At 39.8% G+C, this 21,706-nt stretch overlaps 1 protein-coding gene across 2 annotated transcripts in view; it reads right to left on the bottom strand.

Annotated features, from left to right (window-relative positions):
• The window catches only part of UTP25 (UTP25 small subunit processome component), a 56,569-nt gene extending 37,074 nt beyond the window's left edge, over positions 1–19,495 (bottom strand). Inside the window, exons 1-7 of one of the 2 annotated variants that reach the window (XM_007481331.2) lie at positions 19,285–19,358; positions 17,808–17,847; positions 17,171–17,277; positions 16,012–16,288; positions 14,668–14,874; positions 13,131–13,219; positions 12,016–12,429 (exon numbers count right to left, since the gene is read on the bottom strand). In XM_007481331.2, coding sequence (XP_007481393.1) covers positions 12,016–12,429; positions 13,131–13,219; positions 14,668–14,874; positions 16,012–16,288; positions 17,171–17,254 — 1,071 coding nt within the window. In that variant the 5' untranslated portion in view covers positions 17,255–17,277; positions 17,808–17,847; positions 19,285–19,358. Of the gene's footprint in view, positions 1–12,015; positions 12,430–13,130; positions 13,220–14,667; positions 14,875–16,011; positions 16,289–17,170; positions 17,278–17,807; positions 17,848–19,284 lie in introns of both variants that reach the window. The other variant, XM_007481330.2, reaches the window with a different exon arrangement.
• Positions 19,496–21,706: the final 2,211 nt, after the last annotated feature.

The raw sequence follows: 21,706 nt of genomic DNA, 5'->3' as shown, positions 1-21,706 counted from the left end.
CACCAGGACAGCGAGTGAGTGGGGAGCGTCTCTGTCTGGGGGGGCACTCCAGGGTCCTTGGGATCTGGGGACTGCCAGGAAAAAACGTCTCAGGGCGCTTTCACTGGAGAAGCCAGCGGACTTCGGGCGGGCTGCGCTGAACAAGGCGCACGGATTATCTGGGCGGAGCTGAATACCTGGGCTCGGAGGCTGGGAAGAACTAGTCTGAAGCAACCTAAATTCACAGAAAAACCACTCTTATAACCCAGACCCCAGACCAAAAAGGAAAGGGAAATAAAACCACCAAAGGGATGGCTCACATGGCCCAAAATCAAGCCTCCAGGAAGAAAGGGAAAAAAGTGACTATTGAAAACTTTTATGGTGGAAGTACCCAAGGGAAAGAGGAGAATGAAGAGGAAATCCAAAAAAATTCAGAACACGCCTCCCAAAATGGAAACTATCAACAAGCTCTGGAAGATCTCAAACTGGAACTTATCCAAAAGATGGAAACCTTCTGGAAAGAAAAATGGGAGAAAGAGATCAGCTGTCTGACAGATAAGACTGCTCAATTGGAAAAAGAACTCGAAGCATCCAATACAAGGGCAGACAAGGCTGAAAAGCAAATCCAGTCCCTAATGACCAGAATTAAGGACCTCGAAGAAAGTGAGATGATAAAACAGCAAGAATCAATAAAGCAAACCCAAACAATTAATGAATTGGAAGAAAACAGAAAATATCTCACTGAGAAGGTCACGGACCTGGAGAACAGAGGAAGACGAGAAAATCTCCGTATCATCGGTCTCCCAGAAAAACCAGAGGTAAACAACAAATTGGATTTTATTCTAGAGGAGATTATAAAAGAAAATTGCCCCCACGTTCTGGAGCAAGGGGGCAAAATAGAAATAGAAAGGATTCATAGAACACCTTCTATACTAAATCCCCAAAAGACAACGCCTAGGAATGTAATTGCCAAATTCAAGAGCTTCCAAGTAAAGGAGAAAATCCTACAAGAAGCCAAGAAGAAGAGCTTCAGATATAAGGGGGCTCCCATAAGGATCACACATGACTTAGCGGCTAACACACTAAGAGACCGCAAAGCATGGAACACGATATTTAGAAAGGCAAGAGAGCTGGGTCTCCAACCAAGAATCAACTACCCAGCAAAACTGACTATATACTTCCAGGGGAAAGTATGGGCATTCAACAAAATAGAAGATTTCCAAGCATTTGCTAAGAAAAGACCAGAGCTCTGTGGAAAGTTCGATATCCAAGCACAGAAAGCAAGAGAAACATGAAAAGGTAAATATGAAAGAAAGGGAAAAGGAGATAAATCTTATCTTTCTCTTTAAGTCAAACTCTCTTCTATAAGGACTACATTTACATCTAATTATATATATTAATATGTGGGGAAAATGTTTTGTGTAACTCTCATAAATTGTATCATCATAAGAGAAGTTAGAAGAAACATGCATAGGGAAAGATTGGGGAATCAAGAAGATTTGGGGAAAGTTGGGGCAAAAAAAGGAAAAGGGAGGGGGGAACCGTGATAATACTAAGATTAACTTCAAGAAATAGGGGGGGAATCAATAGAATAAACTTTCCCATATAAAGATACACATGGGAAGGGGAGGGGAAGAACTCTCATATGAGAAGGAGAGGAAGAGAGCGTGAAGTGGAAGTACTTAAACCTTACTCTCAGTGAAATCAAATCTGAGAGGGAAGAACATCTAGATCCAGTGGGATCCTGATTTCTATCTTATCCATTAGGGCAAGAAAGAAAGGAAAATTAAGGAGGGGGAGGGGGGAGGGAGCACAAAAAGGGAGGGAAGGAGAGGGGGGAGGGGAAGGGAGCATAAAAAGGGACGGGCTAGAAAGGGAAGCATCTCAAGGGAGGGGACTAGGGGGACCGACCTAAAGTAAATCACTGGTTCAAAAGGAGAAAGCTAAAGAAGAAAGGTCAGAACTAGGGGAAGACATCAAAATGCCAGCGAATCCACAAATAACAATCATAACTTTGAACGTGAATGGGATGAACTCACCCATAAAACGCAGACAAATAGCAGACTGGATTAGAACACAAAACCCTACCATATGTGGTCTTCAAGAAACACATATGAGACGGGTTGACACTCACAAGGTTAGAATTAAAGGTTGGAGTAAGACCTTTTGGGCCTCAACCGATAGAAAGAAGGCAGGAGTTGCAATCATGATATCTGACAAAGCCAAAGTACAAATAGACCTGATCAAAAGGGACAGGGAAGGTAAATATATTCTGCTAAAAGGAAGTATAGACAATGAGGAAATATCACTAATCAACATGTATGCACCAAATGGTATAGCATCCAAATTTTTAACAGAGAAACTAGGAGAATTGAAGGAGGAATTAGACAGTAAAACCATATTAGTGGGAGACTTGAACCAACCACTATCAAATTTAGATAAATCAAATCAAAAAATAAATAAGAAAGAGGTAAAAGAGGTGAATGAAATCTTAGAAAAATTAGAATTAATAGACATATGGAGAAAAATAAATAGGGACAAAAAAGAATACACCTTCTTTTCAGCACCACATGGCACATTCACAAAAATAGATCATACACTAGGTCATAGAAACATGGCACTTAAATGCAGAAAAGCAGAAATATTAACTGCAGCCTTTTCAGATCACAAGGCAATTAAAATATTGATCGGCAAGGGTACATGGAGACCCAAATCAAAAATTAATTGGAAATTAAATAACATGATACTCCAAAATCATTTAGTTAGAGAAGAAATCATAGAAACAATTAACAATTTCGTTGAAGAAAATGACAACGGCGAAACATCCTTTCAAACCTTATGGGATGCAGCCAAGGCAGTACTTAGAGGAAAATTCATATCCCTGAGTGCATATATTAACAAATTAGGGAGGACAGAGACCAAGGAATTGGAAATGCAAATCAAAAAACTTGAGAATGAACAAATTAAAAACCCCCAGAAGAAAACCATACTAGAGATCCTAAAAATTAAGGGAGAAATTAATAAAATAGAAAGTGACAGAACTATTGAGCTAATAAACAAGACTAGAAGCTGGTACTTTGAAAAAACAGACAAAATAGACAAAGTACTGGTTAATTTAATTAAAAAAAGGAAAGAAGAAAGGCAAATTAATAGCATCAAGGATGAAAAGGGGGATCTCACCTCAAATGAAGAGGAAATTAAGGCAATCATTAAAAACTACTTTGCCCAACTATATGGCAATAAATTTACCAATCTAGGTGATATGGATGAATATTTACAAAAATATAAATTGCCTAGACTAACAGAAGAAGAAATAGTTTTCTTAAATAATCCCATATCAGAAATTGAAATCCATCAAGCCATCAAAGAACTGCCTAAGAAAAAATCCCCAGGGCCTGATGGATTCACCAGTGAATTCTATCAAACATTCAGAGAACAGTTAACCCCAATATTACACAAACTATTCGACATAATAAGCAAAGAGGGAGTCCTACCAAACTCCTTTTATGACACAAGCATGGTACTAATTCCAAAGCCAGGCAGGCCAAAAACAGAGAAAGAAAACTATAGGCCAATCTCCCTAATGAATATAGATGCAAAAATCTTAAATAGGATACTAGCAAAAAGACTCCAGCAAGTGATTAGAAGGGTCATCCACCATGATCAAGTAGGATTCATACCAGGGATGCAGGGCTGGTTCAACATTAGGAAAACTATCCACATAATTGACCACATCAACAAGCAAACCAACAAGAATCACATGATTATCTCAATAGATGCAGAAAAAGCCTTTGATAAAATACAACACCCATTCCTACTAAAAACACTAGAAAGCATAGGAATAGAAGGGTCATTCCTAAAAATAATAAACAGTATATATCTAAAACCATCAGCTAATATCATCTGCAATGGGGATAAACTAAATCCATTCCCATTAAGATCAGGAGTGAAACAAGGATGCCCATTATCACCTCTATTATTTGACATTGTATTAGAAACACTAGCAGTAGCAATTAGAGAAGAAAAAGAAATTGAAGGCATCAAAATAGGCAAGGAGGAGACCAAATTATCACTCTTTGCAGATGACATGATGGTCTACTTAAAGAATCCTAGAGATTCAACCAAAAAGCTAATTGAAATAATCAACAACTTTAGCAAAGTTGCAGGATACAAAATAAACCCACATAAGTCATCAGCATTTCTATATAATTCCAACACAGCTCAGCAGCAAGAACTAGAAAGAGAAATCCCATTCAAAATTACCCAAGACAAAATAAAATACTTAGGAATCTATCTCCCGAGACAAACACAGGATCTATATGAACACAACTACAAAACACTTTCCACACAACTAAAACTAGACTTGAACAATTGGAAGAACATTAACTGCTCATGGGTAGGACGAGCCAATATAATAAAAATGACCATCCTACCCAAACTCATCTATCTATTTAGTGCCATACCCATGGAACTCCCAAAAATTTTTTTTACTGATTTAGAAAAAAACATAACAAAGTTCATTTGGAAAAACAAAAGATCAAGGATACCCAGGGAATTAATGAAAAAAAATACAAAGGAAGGGGGTCTTGCAGTCCCAGATCTCAGACTATATTATAAAGCAGCGGTCATCAAAACAATTTGGTACTGGCTAAGAGACAGAAAGGAGGATCAGTGGAATAGACTGGGGGCAAGCAACCTCAGCAAGACAGTATATGACAAACCCAAAGATCCCAGCTTTTGGGACAAAAACCCACTATTTCATAAAAACTGTTGGGAAAATTGGAGGACAGTGTGGGAAAGATTAGGCTTAGATCAACACCTCACACCCTACACCAAGATAAATTCAAAATGGATGAATGACTTGAACATAAAGAAAGAAACTATAAGAAAATTAGGCGAACACAGAATAGTATACATGTCAGACCTTTGGGAAGGGAAATACTTCAAAACCAAGCAAGAATTAGAAAGAATTACAAAATGCAAAATAAATAATCTGGATTACATCAAATTAAAAAGTTTTTGTACAAACAAAACCAATGTAACCAAAATCAGAAGGGTAGCAACAAATTGGGAAACAATCTTCATAAAAACCTCCGACAAGGGTTTAATTACTAAAATTTATAAAGAACTAAATCAATTGTACAAAAAATCAAGCCATTCTCCAATTGACAAATGGGCAAGGGACATGAACAGGCAATTCTCAGCCAAAGAAATCAAAACTATTAATAAGCACATGAAAAAGTGCTCTACATCTCTTATAATCAGAGAGATGCAAATCAAAACAACTCTGAGGTATCATCTCACACCTAGCAGATTGGCTAACATGACAGCTATGCAAAGTAATGAATGCTGGAGGGGATGTGGCAAAGTGGGGACATTAATTCATTGCTGGTGGAGTTGTGAATTGATCCAACCATTCTGGAGGGCAATTTGGAACTATGCCCAAAGGGCGATAAAAGACTGTCTGCCCTTTGATCCAGCCATAGCACTGCTGGGCTTGTACCCCAAAGAGATAATGGACAAAAAGACTTGTACAAAAATATTCATAGCTGCACTCTTTGTGGTGGCCAAAAATTGGAAAATGAGGGGATGCCCCTCAATTGGGGAATGGCTGAGCAAATTGTGGTATATGTTGGTGATGGAATATTATTGTGCTAAAAGGAATAATAAAGTGGAGGAATTCCATGTGAACTGGAACAACCTCCAGGAAGTGATGCAAAGCGAAAGGAGCAGAACCAGGAAAACATTATACACAGAGACTGATACATTGTGGTACAATCGAAGGTGATGGACTTCTCCATAAGTATCAATGCAATTTCCCTGAACAATCTGCAGGGATCTAAAAAAAAAAATACTACCCACAAGCAGAGGATAAACTGTGGGAGTAAAAACACCGCTGAAAAGCAACTGCTCGACCACAGGGTTGGAGGAGATAAGACTGAGGAGAGACTCTAAATGAACACTATAATGCAAACTCCAACAACAGGGAAAAGGGTTCGAGTCAAGAACACATGTGATAACCAGTGGAATCATGCGTCGGCTATGGGAGAGGGAAAGGCGGGGGGGGGGGGGGGGGGGGGGGGAGGGAGGGGAGGAAAAGAAAACGATCTTTGTTTCCAGTGAATAATGTATGAAAACGACCAAATAAAATAATATTAAAACTAAAAAAAAAAAAAAAATAAATCTCTTAAAATATAATGTTTTCATTATTTAATTTTAACTTTTACAAACCTCCTGAAAGAGATCCAAAAATGGAAATTCACAGGCACATTATAGCCAAATTCCAGAGCTCTCAGGGCCACGAGAAAATACTGCAAGCAGCCAGAAAGAAACAATATGAATATTGGGAAGCCACAGTCAGAATCACACAAGATTTAGCAGCCTCCACATTAAAGCAGAGGGCTTGGAATATGATATTCCAGAAAGCAAAGGAGATAGAATTTGTTGTTTATATGATTAGGTGTGTCCAACTCACTGTGACCCCCATCTGGGGTTTTCCTAGAAAAGATAATAGTGTTTGGCTGTTTCCTTTTCTAGTTTGTTTTATAGGTGAGGGAAAAACTAAGGCAAACAGAGTGAAGTGATTTGCCCAGGGTCATACGCCCAGTAAGTGTCTGAGGTCAGATTTGAACTCTTCCTGACTCCCACTCCAAGACTCTATCCACTGCACCACCTAGCTGCCTTGAGCTAGGATTACAACTAAGAATAACCCATTCAGCAAAACTAAACATAATCCTTCAGGGGGAAAAATAGATATTCAGAATAATAGAAGACTTTCAAACATTCCTGATGAAAAGATCAGAGCTGAATAGAAAATTTGACATCTAGAGAAGTATAAAAAAGTAAAGATGAAAGAGAAATGATAAAGGACTAAATAGGTTAAATGGCTAACATTCCTACATAGGAAGATGATACATGTAACTATAAGAACTTTATCATTATCAGGGCAGTTAGAAGCAATCTACAAAGAAATGTGTATGGCTATGAGCTGATTGTGTTGGGACAATGTCAAGAAATAAAACGAGTGAGAAAGAATGATACACTGGGAGGGGGAAGAGAAAGGAAAAATGGAAGAAAGAGGAATGCAAGGAAGAGGTTTTCAGGGAAGGGGGAAAAGTGTGGGGGGGTAAGCAATGCTTAAACCTTCATTCTCACTGGAACTGGTTCGACGAGAAAAAAATATGTACACACGTGTACACACACACAGACTCTGTTAGATATAGAAATCTACCTTTTCCAACAAGGAAATAAATAGATGGGGAAGGGGATATGAGATGGGGGGTCAGGTGTAAAGATTAAAATTTTAGGGAATCTGAGGCAGGAAGAAATTAGTTTCTCTCTGCAAGGAGTATTATATTTTTAGAGGTTTATTAAAGGTTAAGGATTAAAGAAAATACAGAATAAGAAAACATGACTCTAGGCCTCTGGCTAGACGACCTCACCTACATTATGAAAAGAACCACGTCTGCTTGCAAGTGGAAACAGGAAAGAAAAAGAGAGCCAAAAGCCTTTCCAATCAGGTTAAATACCCCATCTGATCTCGGCCCAGGTGAGAATTCAGTGATAGTACAAAGCATTCTGGGGAAGTGGAGCAAGGACTTCTGGGGATTGAAGTCCTGGATTCAAGTCTCCATTTGATTGTTATTGGGGAAAGAAGTTTCCCCAAAAAGGATCATGAAAACATAATCAACTTAAACAATACAACAATTTGAGGATAAGAGGGGGAGAAGGGGGCAGCTGGGTAGCTCAGTGGATTGAGAACCAGGCCTAGAGACGGGAGGTCCTAGGTTCAAATCTGGCCTCAGCCACTTCTTAGCTGTGTGACCCTGGGCAAGTCACCTGACTCCTATTGCCTAGCCCTTACCACTCTTCTGCCTTGGAGACAATATACAGTATTGACTCCAAGACGGAAGGTAAGGGTTTAAAAAAAAAAGAGGGGAAAAAAAACAAAACCAATAATTGCTTTGAATTTTTGTTTCCATTTTTCCACTTCCTTTTCATTATAGGAAAGTGATAAATTTAAGTCATCAGTGGTTGTTAATGTTAAAAGTAATTCAGGCCCTTCTATGGCTGCTAGCTTTGCAGCAGCATCTGCTTGATCATTTCCCCTAGAGACAGGGTCGGTGCCACCTGTATGGGCAGAGCAATGAACTACAGTTAGGGCTTCAGGCAGCTGAAGAGCAGAAAGGACTTCACTAATAATTTCAGCATTAGCTATGGATTTTCCAGCTGAGGTTAAAAATCCTCTCTGGAGCCATAGCATCCCGACTGAGTGACAAATGCCAGAAGCATATCTAGAATCTGTATAAATTGTTGCCCTTTTACCCTTGGCAATTATACAGGCATGTTTCAGAGCTATGAGTTCTGCCCCTTGAGCGCTAATGTTAGAGGGCAGTGAAGCTGACCACTCAGTGGCAAATTCTGTGACTACAGCAGCTCTACTGTAGCGTATGCCATCCCTCATAAAAGAAGAACCGTCAGTAAATAAGATCAGGTCTGAGTTTTTTAAGGGAGTGTCCAAGAGATCATCCTGAGGCTTTTCTGCCATGGACATTAGTGTTTCACAACTGTGTAATGGTTCTCCTGAAGTTGGTAAGTCTGGAAGCAAGGTGGCAGGATTAAGGGTTGTACAGCGTTTCAGAGTGATATTTTCATTGTTTAGCAAGGTTATTTCATATCTTGTAATTCGCTGATCAGAAAATGCCTGTGTTCTCTGTCTTAGCAATAATGCTTCTACCTCATGTGGGCACATAATTGTCAATAGGCATCCTAATACTAGATCAGCAGTTTTTGTCACTAGTAAAACAGTAGCAACCACGCCTCTAAGGCATGGTGGTGCTTCTGAGGCTACTGGGTCCAGCTGGGCTGAATAATAAGCAACTGGGCACTGAGAAGGCCTCAAAGTCTGAGTTAAAACACAATGGCCACTTTGGTACCAAGGGCATCGTGGACTCTGTTAAGAGAGCATGGATGGACCCTGGTATAACTACCATAGCCTCTAAAGTGTGTGCAGCCTGCTCTACCTGCCAGGCATATAACCAACATGCCTTTCGTGGAAAAGCCTTTGGTGGGCAACCTCTGGCTTACACACCTTTTGAGCACCTGCAGATAAGATTTCATAACGATGCCAAAGGCTGGACAATATAAATTTTGTCTGGTCATAGTCGACCAACTAACCAGATGGCTGGAAGCATTTCCTACAGCCCAAGCCACAGTGGCTTTTGTTGCTAAGGTGCTTTTAAAAGAAATTATTCCTTGCTTTGGCCTGCCAGCATGTATTGATTCCGATAGGGGGGGGGGGGGGTCATTTTACTGATTCTGTTCTAAATCAGATATATTCTTGCTTGGGGATAACTCCCGAATTCCATGTTCCATTATCATCCCCAGAGTTCAGGCCAAGTTGAGAGGATGAACAAAGAACTTAAAACTATGATTGGCAAATTATGCACTGAGACCCACTTAAAATGGTCTGAAATTCTCCCTCTGGCCCTATTTTATCTTAGAAGCAGTCCTAGAGGAGACTTACACATCTCACCATTTGAGATGCTTTTTGGACATCCGCCTATACAGGCTAAGCCTTTCTCCCCAGCTTATACATCACTATTAGGGGGAGATACTACTATTGCTTCCTATATACAGGAATTACAGCACAAACTGAGTGAGCTACACGAATCCGGAGCTGCAGTACAAGCCGGACCACTAGACTTCTCACTTCACGACCTGAACCCAGGAGACAACGTGTATATAAAGAACTTCCAGCGTACAGGAGCAATCCAGCCTTCCTAGGAAGGACCATTCCAAATATTGTTGACTACTCCAATATCTATAAAGGTTGGAGAAAAGGACTCTTGGATTCATTGCTCACATGTAAAGAGAGCATCCTCTATTGAGACCGATTGACTGTATCCTATATATGCATTGGAGATAACTACCCATTGACAAGTGGAACTGTTTTATTTTGCTTTTAACACATTGAATTCCTAAATTTATTTTCTTATTTTTTCCTTTCCTTTGTCATTCTCTCTCCTCTATTTCCCCTAATCTACAACTATTGTAGTTTTCCTCTTAGTGGGTAAATTTTTGTATACACTTGCAGTTAGAATTTTTCAGGGTGCAGGACGCTTATGTTTAGTGATAAGTTGGGGAGACTAGTTCCCCAATCATCATCAGGGGAGATTGTGAATTTTAAAATCTCCATCTTGCTTGGTCTAGCACCCAAAATTGTGCACACCCACACTACACGGGCATGTGCTAGTCAATGACAAATCAGAAATAACTAACTGCCCACCTGGGCTATCCTAAGCCAAGCTTGAGCCACCATTGGCACTTGTGAGGCACAGGAAGTGAGGTAGGGAACAGCCTCTGGAATTCGTTCACTTCCTGTGGACAGAGCTAGACGCGAGTCGGTGCTAGGAACTGGAGCAGAGAGGAGGCCCGCAGACAGCTTTCTTTCAGATCTGTCACATGAGTCAAGGACTGATTCTCCTTTCTACCTTGGCCTTAGGGCCTAAACTCCCTCTGGCTCTGCCAGAAGGTTGAGTTAACCTTTTTCCCTTTCCTCCTCTCTCCATCACTCCCTGTCCCTTTTTCTTACTCCCATTGTGATTAAACCACCATAAACTCCATTCTGACTTGAGTGTTTCATTTTAGGAATTTCATAAGTAAATTCCTTGGCGACCATAAATTAATATTATAACAATTTTTAAAGGTGATTTTTTCACCACAACACAGGGTAATTAAAAATGAAAGTGAATTGGGAAGGCAGTCAGAAACAAAACACTTTTGACTATGAATGGGATAAGCTCACCTATAAAGCTGAAGCAGACAGCAGAACGGATTACAAACTAAAATCTAACAATATATTCGTTACAAGAGACATACTTGAAACAGAAATACACAGAGTTAAAATAAGAGAATGAAATAAAATCTATTATGCTTCAGATAAAGTAAAAAAGTCAAGAGTGGCAATCATGATTTCAAACAAAGCAAAAGCAAAATAGTTTAAAAGAGATAATCAGGGAAACTACATTTTGCTAAAAGGTACCACAGGTAATGAAAAAGTATCAAAAATTTTTCTAATTTCCCAAATAAATAGGGAACTGAATCAAACTTATGAAATAAGAGCCATTCTGCAAATGATAAAAGGTCAAAAGATATGAACAAGCAGTTTTCAGAAGAAGAAATCAAAGCTATCAAGTCACATAAAAAATGCTCTAAATCCCTACTGATTAGGAAGGGTAAATTAAAATAACTCCAAGATACCATTCACACCTATCAGAAAAGAAAAATGCTGGAAAGGATGAGAAAACCCAGACACATTAAGAAACTATTAGTGGAGTTGTGAATTGGCCTGACCATTCTGTAAAACAATTTGGAATTATGCCTAAAGAAATATAACACTGTGCATACCCTTTGACTCAGTGATACCACCACTAGGTCTGTATCCCAAGAGATCAAAGGAAAAAGACCCATATGTACAAAAATATTTATAGCAGCTCTTTTTGTAGAAGCAAAGAATCAAAGATTAAGGGGATGTCTATCAAATGAAGAGTGGCTGAACAAGTTATGGGGTATGACTATGATGGAGTGCTATTCTACTATTAGAAATGATGAGAGGAATGGTTTTAGAAAAACATGAGAAAACTATGTGAAAACTGACACAATAATAACAATATTTTAAGGATGATCGATTATGATGGACTCAGTCACTGTGATCAATACAATTTCAAAGGATTCATGATGAAAAAATGTTATCCATCACTAGAGAGGACTGATGAATCTGGAAAACAAACTGAAATATAATTTTCCCACTTTCTTTTTCTTGCTTTTTTTGTTATATGGTTAATATGGAAATGTGCATGATTTTCACATTTATAATTAATATCATATAAGGGATGACTATCTTGGAGGGAGTATAGAGAAGGATAGAGGGGAAATATAAATGATAAAAAAAACAAAAGATAACAATAAAGAACTATTTAAAGAAAAAGCCTGATAGCTTCCCTCTGAGAGGGGCCAACCTGCTTCTTTTCTCACCTTGGGTCGAGTAAGCCCTTGGTCTCTGAGGTCATCGTCATCATCACCAGCTCTTGATTTCTGATCTCGGCATTTGCTGTTATTGGTGAGCACCTGGGAATTGGCTTTGAGAACATGGTTCATGGCATGCAGGCAGTACACATGACGGATCTCTTCACCATTCCCTAATGCTGTTCTTTCTGGATATAACAAGTCCCGGTATGAGTTCATGATTGAGAAGAGTTCTTTCTGTAGAGGGGAGAAGGGCCCACTTGGTTTTGGGGGGCCAGACAGGAATTGGCTGTTTATTTTGGGCCATGTGGAACCCAAGGGCTTCTGCAGATGAAGGGTCATCAAGTCAATGTCCTTTGGAGGCTTAAAGGTCTCCAGCATTTGAAACTGGGTTGAAAAGACAAGTTGACCCAGAGTTGACCACTAAGGAACAAAGAAGACAACAGTCAGGAATAAACTCTGCCTGGTAAGGTCACTCTGGTTTCAAGGCTGGTTATCCATTCTTTACTACATCATGGTTCCTCTATTCTAAAGTTAGCTCTTCATTGATCATCAACAAAGAGGAGAAGAGAGGCAAGAAACTCTCCTAAGTTCTTTATTTCAAATACTTGACTATTACAGATATCCAATGTACAGATATAAAGGAGACCAAGAATACACAGTCAGAACTAGGAGCAGAGGAGGGCAGTAGGGATGGCCTAGTGTTCAAGACCTGCAAAACACATATAGCAGAAGACTAAGGAAGTCAACCAAGCTTGTTCCCACCCCAAAGGACAAAATGGAACAGAGAGAGTCACTGACAGATGAGAAAAACTTCCCAGTTCCCTGTCCACTTTTGGCCTAAATAAGAGGCAGAAAATCAATGTAAAGAACCTTCTTTCCAGTTCCCCTAAGCAAGGAAGATGGCCAAAACTTTCTACTATATATCTTTAGCTATGCCCAAACCAAACAACCAAACCCACTGGCGATGTATTAACTGCAACAACCAGCTCTTTGCTACTGACGCTGTGAATGGAGATGTTAAAACTAACAAAGCACTAGACATATACTCTGAAAGCAGATGTGTGCATAGGTCCATATCAAACTCCTCTTATTTCAAAGCTTGATGGAAGGGCAATACTTACTTTTAGTTGCTGGGTAGTCTTAGGGTTTGTGGGGACTGCCTGGATTTCTTTTTCTTTCAGTTTTTTGTTCATATGTTGTAAAAATGGATCTGTTGCAGAAACAATCATTAATACACTCAAGAAAATGATATAAATATCAACAGATCAGAGGCAGTGGAGACATAACAGACAGAATACTATACTTGGGAGCCAAGAAGACCTATGCTCAAATCCTGCCAATGGCATTTAGTGTCTGAGACCACAGTAAGTCATTAAACCTCTCAGATATAATAGTAACTAACACCTACCTCACAGAGCTGTTGAGAGGCTCAAAGGAGATCATGTGTTTAAAACATCTGATGAATTTTAAAGTCTATTATGGTGACCATGTCAGGTTCATAGTTTCCCAAAATAAATATGCTGCCTTTAGCTGATAAATATAACTGGTAGCATAGGTGCTAGTCATGGTTATCAAATGCTGAGATAACTTGGGCACCCACCAAATTCCCACAACTTACTAGATAATCAACATCTCCTCTTGGCAGATGGCTGCCAAAACAAATGGAGGTGCTATAGAATGAAGCTGTGCAAAATAGGAATGTGAAATGGCCCACAAGGGATAAAATCAGACTTCATCCTAATTCAGATCATACTCTAAACCAGGGATTTCAAACCTGCAAGGCTATATCCACACAGCCCCTTTTCCTGACAAATGTGCAATTAGATTAATAAGTCTTGTGAAAAGAAATAAAGGTTTAGGAGGTAGTAGTAGTAGCAGTAGCAGCAATAGTTATTGTGATACAGAGGAATGATATGAACTTAATATCATACAAAACATGAGTGAATTCATTGATCTGACTCACTGAGGCCAGGACCTCCTCAGCAAAAACAAAGTGAGGTAATAAGTCTCCAAGGTGATATAATTTAGTGGAAAGGATACTAGATTTAGGGTTAGAAGCCCTGGGTTTGACTCTTAGGACTGTCTTTTTCTGCCTATGAGACTACAGGCAGAGCACCTCAATTTCCTCATCTGCTAAATAAGGGAGTTAGTTGTCCTAGGTTATCTCTAAGGCCCATTCCAGCTCCAAATCCAAAGTTCCCCAGACTGGCCCCACTCTGTTTCCAATGTTCTATACAGCCATCCACAGGATATGACCAGTTCTTTAGGGCAGCTGACTCTCCTGGGTCCCAGATTGGGCCTATAAATAAGTGCTATAGTTAGTCTGGCCAAGTGGGCAGATATTCTGACTTAGAATGGTAAAGTGACCGTTGTTCATTTCCCAAATTTTGACACATTCTGGCTAAGTCTCATCACCCCTCAGAGCCACCTGTCACTACTGAGGCTAAGGAGAAGAGTTGCTGAAGTGTACTGGTGAAAGAGCCTCCTAACCCAGAGTTCCCCATTATAATGAAATTAGGAATGAACAAGTTAGACCTCGTGAAGTTTCCAGCTGCCTGGCATAGCAGTAGGTGAGTCCTCCTGCCCATGTAATCCTCACCCTCCCATCTTTGCTGCAAAAAGCATGGGGGCTTTGGACAACCGCAGTTCAGCTCTTACCTTCTGAGGCTTTCACAGCAGAACCACCGTCCTTCTGAAGGGCTTTATGGTCTCCACTTTCTTCCTCTAGGAAATTGGTTTCCAGGCTGAATTCTGATTCATGTTTCCTATCCGTGAATTCATCCTCTGAAGCATCCTGCTGGGAAGGTGCTTCCCCGTCTTTATCCTCAGTTTCAGACAGAGCCATGTTTGCCTCTTTGCCTTTTCCTATTGTTATATATTAAAATAAAAACTTGTAACTCCTGATAGGCTACTTGATTTCTCCAGCAATATCAACCCCATGGCTCTCTCCACTCAATATATACCAGTGGCTCCCTATAACCTCCCAGATCAAACGTAAAACCCTTTGTTTGGCCTTCTTCAAGGCTCAATCCAAATCCTGCCATTTGGAGGAGGCAGTTACCAGCCCTATACCTGTATCCTCAACCCCTCACCATAGCTACTGCCTACCCTATTTGATTACTGCCTGTGTCCTCTGCATATATCTGGTCTGTACCAGGCAACTTCCATACAGCTTCCTCTGTTATAAGGGAAGCTCCTTGTTTATAGGAACCATGATTTTGCATGGATTTTTGGTGCCTGGCATGCATTGTGTTTAATAAATGCCTACTAATTGATAGTATGAATTCAGAAGATGGTTAAGAACTCATGCTTACAATGAATTATTTTTGAGAACAGCATGTAAGCTACTCCCAAGCAGAGACTATACATTTTTGTTTTTGTCTCTCCAGGGTCTGGGAATCCTTAATAATTACTTGCCATTTGAGGAGACCTGGATAAAGAAAGCAAGATGCACAACTTTCTAGTACAGTAAGGGTAATAGATTTGCATCCAAGAATAACAAGAAATAGCCCTTGCAGATAATTACTTTCTCAAATGAATGATCCAACAGCCAAAATAATGGAAAACAGGAAGTGTAAAACCTTGGACTGTTAGGAAAACAAGGATTAAGACACAAAAAAAGCTGAATATACAACTGAGTGAAACCAAAATGCTTTCATGCATGAATACTTACCTAACCCATGAAGCTGTCCACAACCAACTCTGTCTCAAGGGGCTTAAGACCCCTTTGAAACATGCCATACATTATTATACCAGGTAAGTTTCTATCTAAAATGTTTCTTAGTATGGGTTTTAATTTATTTTCATAGTTATGTATTCTTTTCTAACCTAGGGGTTTCCCTTCTTCCCAGTAAAATGGGATCTTCCCAAGGCAAGATTTCTTTCCCCAACATTCTTAGTGCATACTATTCATTCCTTGTCCCAACCTCCTATCAGTACAAAGCCTAGGTCTGTGCACACCTGAGTTCAGTGTTGACAAATGACATCCTAAGAGATACCTACCTTTTGTCTTTCCTTCCTGGATTTCCTCCTCCTCTTCCTCCAAACTGCTGTCACTATGGGCTCCTTCATTGTCTACTTCTGCCTCTTCTATAGCACTCTCTTCCTCCTCTTCATCTTCTTCTTCCTTTTCCTCTTCTTCTTCCTCTTCATCTTCTTCCTCCTCTTCTTCCTCCTCTGAAAGGTTCTTCAAGGTGGCAAGTAATTTATGATAGTCAGAGATCTTTTCTGGTTCACTGTCTGAATCACCCTCTGAATTTGAATGATCTGAATTCTCTGACTAAAAGGAAAAATACAACAATAAAAAAAATAAAACATTAAAAATAGTAACAATAACTAATAGTCACAACAGGCACATTCAAGATAATGAAATCTTCTGTGGGATGCTCCTGTGAGACAAGCATATTTTACAACTGCTGTATTTTACAACTGAAGAAACTAAAGTTTAGAGTCTTGCCCCAAGTTACAGATTGAACCTGTCAGAGTTAAGGCTTGGTCACAGATCTATGTTTTCTCAGTCTCTGATAAGAAACAAAATTACATTGTTTTTATTTGTATATTATACTATCCCATTCTTGGCCAATAACTGATTGAAAGCCCAGTGTAATAGGTTTAGCCTTAGCTAGCTGACCCCTCCTACAATTGTGACCATTCTAAATATACATAACCCAGAATAAAACCTTCTATAAAATTACTAATTTGAAGGGTTAAAAGCCTTTAAAAGCTCCACATTTTTCCTAAGCTAAAGAGATGAAACTGGCTTGAAGTATAGGTCAAATAAATCTCATTAAAACTAGAATTTCCATGTCCCAAATAATGGGTTACTTATTTAAAATAATATTCAAGAGGAATAAATGATATTACAACAAAAGAATTTGGACTATCCTTTCCAGTTCAAAATCCAACATGCACATACACAATCTCTCTATATCCTCTATATATCCCCTTCAGTGGTTATTTTATAAATAAGGCTGGTGGTCAAGAAGTAGACCCACTACCTTTTGAGTAACCTGCCAGACTGTACCAGGTGGTTTCAAAACCAATCTCAGAAGGCTGAAGAACTGTGGTCCTCTTTTAATATCCCACAAGCATTTCCATATTCACATAAACCTGTAATCTCACTTTTTGGGAGTTCCCTCTAATAATGTAGATTTCCACTTACCATGTCAGCCCATTCTATATAACTCATGTTCTCCCAAGAGTTCACCACAGAAAGTCCACCTAATATGTTAGATGCCTTCCTCATTTTCTCACACCATCTTCAGGGCCCTGGTGGAACATTCTGGCTGAAATCTGTCATGCCACATGACCCACCCACCTTCTCTATCTATCTTATTATCTGCTCAACCTCTCCATGTAGCTCTCCACAGTCATCTATTTGATATTCATTTTTAATTTTTTGGAGGAAGTGGTATTCCATGTCTAGTTGCCATTCAGAGGCACTGGTAAAATGTTAGGATTTAAATAAATGAGTCTTTTATTTCATGAAAATTTTGGGGTCAATAAAAGAGCTTTGCTATTTCCTGAAAGCAATCCAAGTCATCCTTTCCTCTTGTTCTGAGCCAGTCCACCATCCATTTGTACTATTTGCCCAAGATATACATAACTTTGGACAAGTTCTATAGGATGGCCACTCAACTGTATGTGAAAATTTGGTAATAGACATTACTCATCAAATCGTTCTTTTTTTGTGTGGGTAAACAGGGCCAAACTATACCAATACTGGTTATGTATTTTTTTTTTTAAAAATCTCCATAATCAAACTTATGCTTATTTTTTTTTAAAGGAAAGAGTATTACCAGTTTGCAGATTTGAGGCTTTGCTTCTTTTCCAGAAATCCTATAAAAAGAAGAGCTGACATAAGATTCTAACAATTATCAACAAATGGGGGAAGAGGGGGTGGCCTTGTTACTGAATAAACAGAATACTAATACAGTGACACAAATTCATTTACAAAGCAAAGTGGAGAAGAGGTATACAAAATGCCTTATGTGAAATTTAGAACAGAAATCCTTTATAGCTCCAAATCAAATTGGTTGGGTCCCAGCCCATAAGAATATAAGTTATTTGAGAAGGGGACCTTTATTTTTGTTCTTATATCACTACCATCTACTCAAATGTTTTACATAATTTTTTTTCTCCCACTGGGAGCTGGAAGCTCCTAGACCAGATCTATAGACTGTCATCTGGATGCTTTCCCCATACACTATTTTCTCAGAGCTATGTCCAATTTGCTTGGAGGTTCACACCTTGCTTATCTCTCTCCCATTCAATAAATATTTAAGGTAATTTACATAGAGCCAGGCATAGTGAAAGGGAAGACAATGCCTTTCAGGGGCTTACATTCTAATGAAGGGGGGAAAAAAGTAAATGTACAAGTATAATAATAATAAAGGGATTTGGGATGAGACCTGTGATGTCAACAGTTTAAGAATGACCAACATAGGGAAACTCCCATTTCCAATGCTGGTTTGCATTCTCTCTGCCAAGTGTATATTCCTAGAAAGCTGTCTCCAGCAATTAAGTGGTTAAGTGGCTTCACAGGGTTGCCCTGGCTTCCATCAAGTGCCAGATAAAATACCATCTTCTACAGGAATCTTTTCCCAATCTCTTACTTTTTCTTACATATCTCACATACAACTTGTCACATGCTGTTTTTCTCATTAGACTGTGAGCTCCTTGATGGCAAAGGGCTGTTTTTGCTTTTGTTCGTCCCCCAGCGCTTCGCACAGTGCCCGGCACAAAGCAAACGTTTCATAAATATTTACCGATCGACACTGTATAAGGATATGTCAGAGGTGGGATTTGAACTAAGACCTTTCTCGACTACAAGGCTAGCTCCTAATCTACCATACCATATACAGGCCACACCGAACGTACAGAGGAAATACAAAATAATTTCGGGAGTTGGAGAAAAAGCAAAAGTGAAGTGATGAGAAGTAAAGTTCTGCAGGGGAAGGTAAATAAACTGGGGTCTGCAGCAGGGTAGAGACTCCCTTAATTTGACGTAAAAAGGAAAAACATTTCAAGAATGGGAACCAGCTAATGCGAAAGCTCGGAAGCGGGACTGATGTTAAATCCTGTATGAGTAACACCAAGTAGGCTGGAGGCTGGGCTCTAGGAGGGAAATTATCATAAAAGTCAGTCTGTAAAGAGTCGGCCACCTCTCCGGGAGAGACCTGAAGGTCCTCCTAGAGGGGAAACCAGAGAGGAAAGGGGTGCCTGGAAGAAAAAGCCTCGAGCCCAGTTTCTCTCCACCCCCGGACCCCTGTCGACCTGTCGTAAAATGGGTGCTCCTCCCCGAAGTCCCGCAGATGCTTCTTCTGCTTCTTACTGAGGCTACCCAGCACCTGGCTCTGGCTTCGGCTTCGGCTTCTACGTTTCCCCATCTCTAAAAGTTTCTCTCTAGCGCCTCAGAGAAGGAAACGACTCCTCTCCGCATACCCACATGGAACTCCTCTGTTGCTTTACGGCGACGGCGGCAGTGGTGCAGCCGTAAAGCACGCCCGACGTAACTTTGCGACAGGGAGAAGAGCTCAGAATATTCTTCTATTGTCGCTGTCTCCCCCTGGCGGACAATTAGTCCTAGGAGCGGGACCGCTATGGCGGTACCGGTCTCTTTCCAACTTATTGCTATTGGTGTGCGCGTGCGCAGGAACTGACACACAGACAGACCGACAGACTGTCAGACGGACTTGTGTCCGCAAACTCTACAAATCGGGGCTTGATATAGAGTTCTGTGCATTGTCTCGAGTCAGCTGGACCTGGAATCAGCAAGACCAGAGTTCAAATCCAACCTCAGACACTCACTAGTGGGATGTCCCAAGGCAAGTCACTTAACCCTGTTTACCTTAACCCACTGGAGGACATGGCAAACCACTTCAGCATCCTTGCTAAGAAAGCCCATGGAGAGTGTGGTCCATACGGACAGAAGCGCATATAGACAATATATGGTCCATAGGATCATGAACACCAACAAGACTTAAGAAAGTGATGGAGAAAATGTTAATATTGCAGATTAAGTTTTAAAATGTGTTCTTTAAAATATATTCTCCCCTCTCCCCTTTTGGAAGCCTGTTGTCATTTACCATTATACCTCTGGTTGTGTATGTATGATTGCCCAGGTATTTAATTGACTCCCAGAGTATACGCCCCTGTCAAGTCAGCAACAAGCATAAGCATCTCATATATGCTTAACTGTACTATCCTACTGTAGCTCTGTGCCAAGCAAGACATTCAAAGAAGGGGGAGGAGGGAGTCTCTGGGCTCAAGGAGCTTGTAGTTGAGTAAGAGAGACATGCAAAGAATTTTGTACAATCAAGCTGTATACAAGATAAATTGGAGTTAATCAACAGAGGAAAGGCACTAGAATGGACATAGATCAGGAAAGGCTTCCTGTGGAAGGTAGGATTTTAACTGGCACCTGAAAGGAAGTCAAGGAAACCAGGATATGGAGATGAGGAGAGAAAGCATTTTAGACATGAAGGACAGTCAATGAAACTGTCCCTAGCCAGGAGATGGAGTGTGTGAGATCCAGAGATATGGGCTATGTCATTTGCAATTACCTAAGGAGTGTTTATGTGTGTGATCAGAGAGGAAGTGTATTAGAGAAGTATTAAATGTGGCAAAAAATCTGGTATCAGGTAGTAGAGTGCTCTGGACTTAAGAATCTGGTAAACCTGAACTCAAATCCCTTCCATGCCACTGGTCTTGGGGATCAAAGGAAAATCATTTATGGCTTTTGAGCTTTTGTTTCCTCATCTACATAATGGGAATACTAAAAGCCATGGTTCACAAAATGATTTTAGATTCATCTATTCTTTGCTCTGAGTGGTTCCATTATTGTTATTATTCTATTGTTTTCAGTTATATCCAACTCTTTATAACCTCTTTTGGGATTTTCTTGGCAAAAATACTAGAGTGGGTTACTATTTCCTTCTTCAGCTTATTTTGCAGATGGTGAAACTGAGGCAAACAGGGTTAAGTGATTTGCCCAAGGTCACCTAGGTAGTAAGTGTCTGAGGCTGCATTTGAACTCAGGAAAATGAGTCTTCTTGACTTCAGACACATTGCTCTATCCACCATCAATTAATGAGTGAGTGTGAATTTGTTTAATGTGGTTTGGAAATGATGTGCAACAGAAATATGTGCTTTATGTTGAGAAGTAAGCATTTACACAGCAGATGTATGTATGTTATGCTGAGCTATGGAAATGAAATATAGTAGCCAAAGATAATGTATGCTACTAAATATTGTGTATATCTCTGTGTCATACAGTGTGTTCCAAACATCTTAGTAAAATATAATTGAGGTACTGTAATCTGTCATTGTTTCACCTTCCATTGGTATTCTTTGTCAACCAGAAACTAGATAAACTCTTAACTTCCATGCCTATGGGAAAATGTTCACCTTGAACCTTATAATTACCTAGATTAAACAGACGTCACCTTTCTCCAAAAGGGAACTTGTCTTGTACGTGTCTCTTTAAAAGGAAGTTGTCCTAATAAATCTATCAAGCAGAGGACATAGAATAAATGTTTTTGTTGTTCAATCTTGTCTGACTCTACGTGAGCCCATGGACTTTGTCCATGGGATTTTCTTAGCAAAGATACTGGAGTGATTTGTCATTTCTTTCTTCAGTGTTTCTCCATTTTATGGATGAGGAACTGAGACATATAGGGGTTAAATAACTTGCCCT

Source organism: Monodelphis domestica, chromosome 2, assembly GCF_027887165.1.
Source record: "Monodelphis domestica isolate mMonDom1 chromosome 2, mMonDom1.pri, whole genome shotgun sequence".
NCBI classification, from domain to species: Eukaryota; Metazoa; Chordata; class Mammalia; order Didelphimorphia; family Didelphidae; genus Monodelphis; species Monodelphis domestica.
The sequence above is the reverse complement of the archived record's forward strand: the minus strand, read 5'-3'. Positions and strand labels throughout refer to the sequence as shown.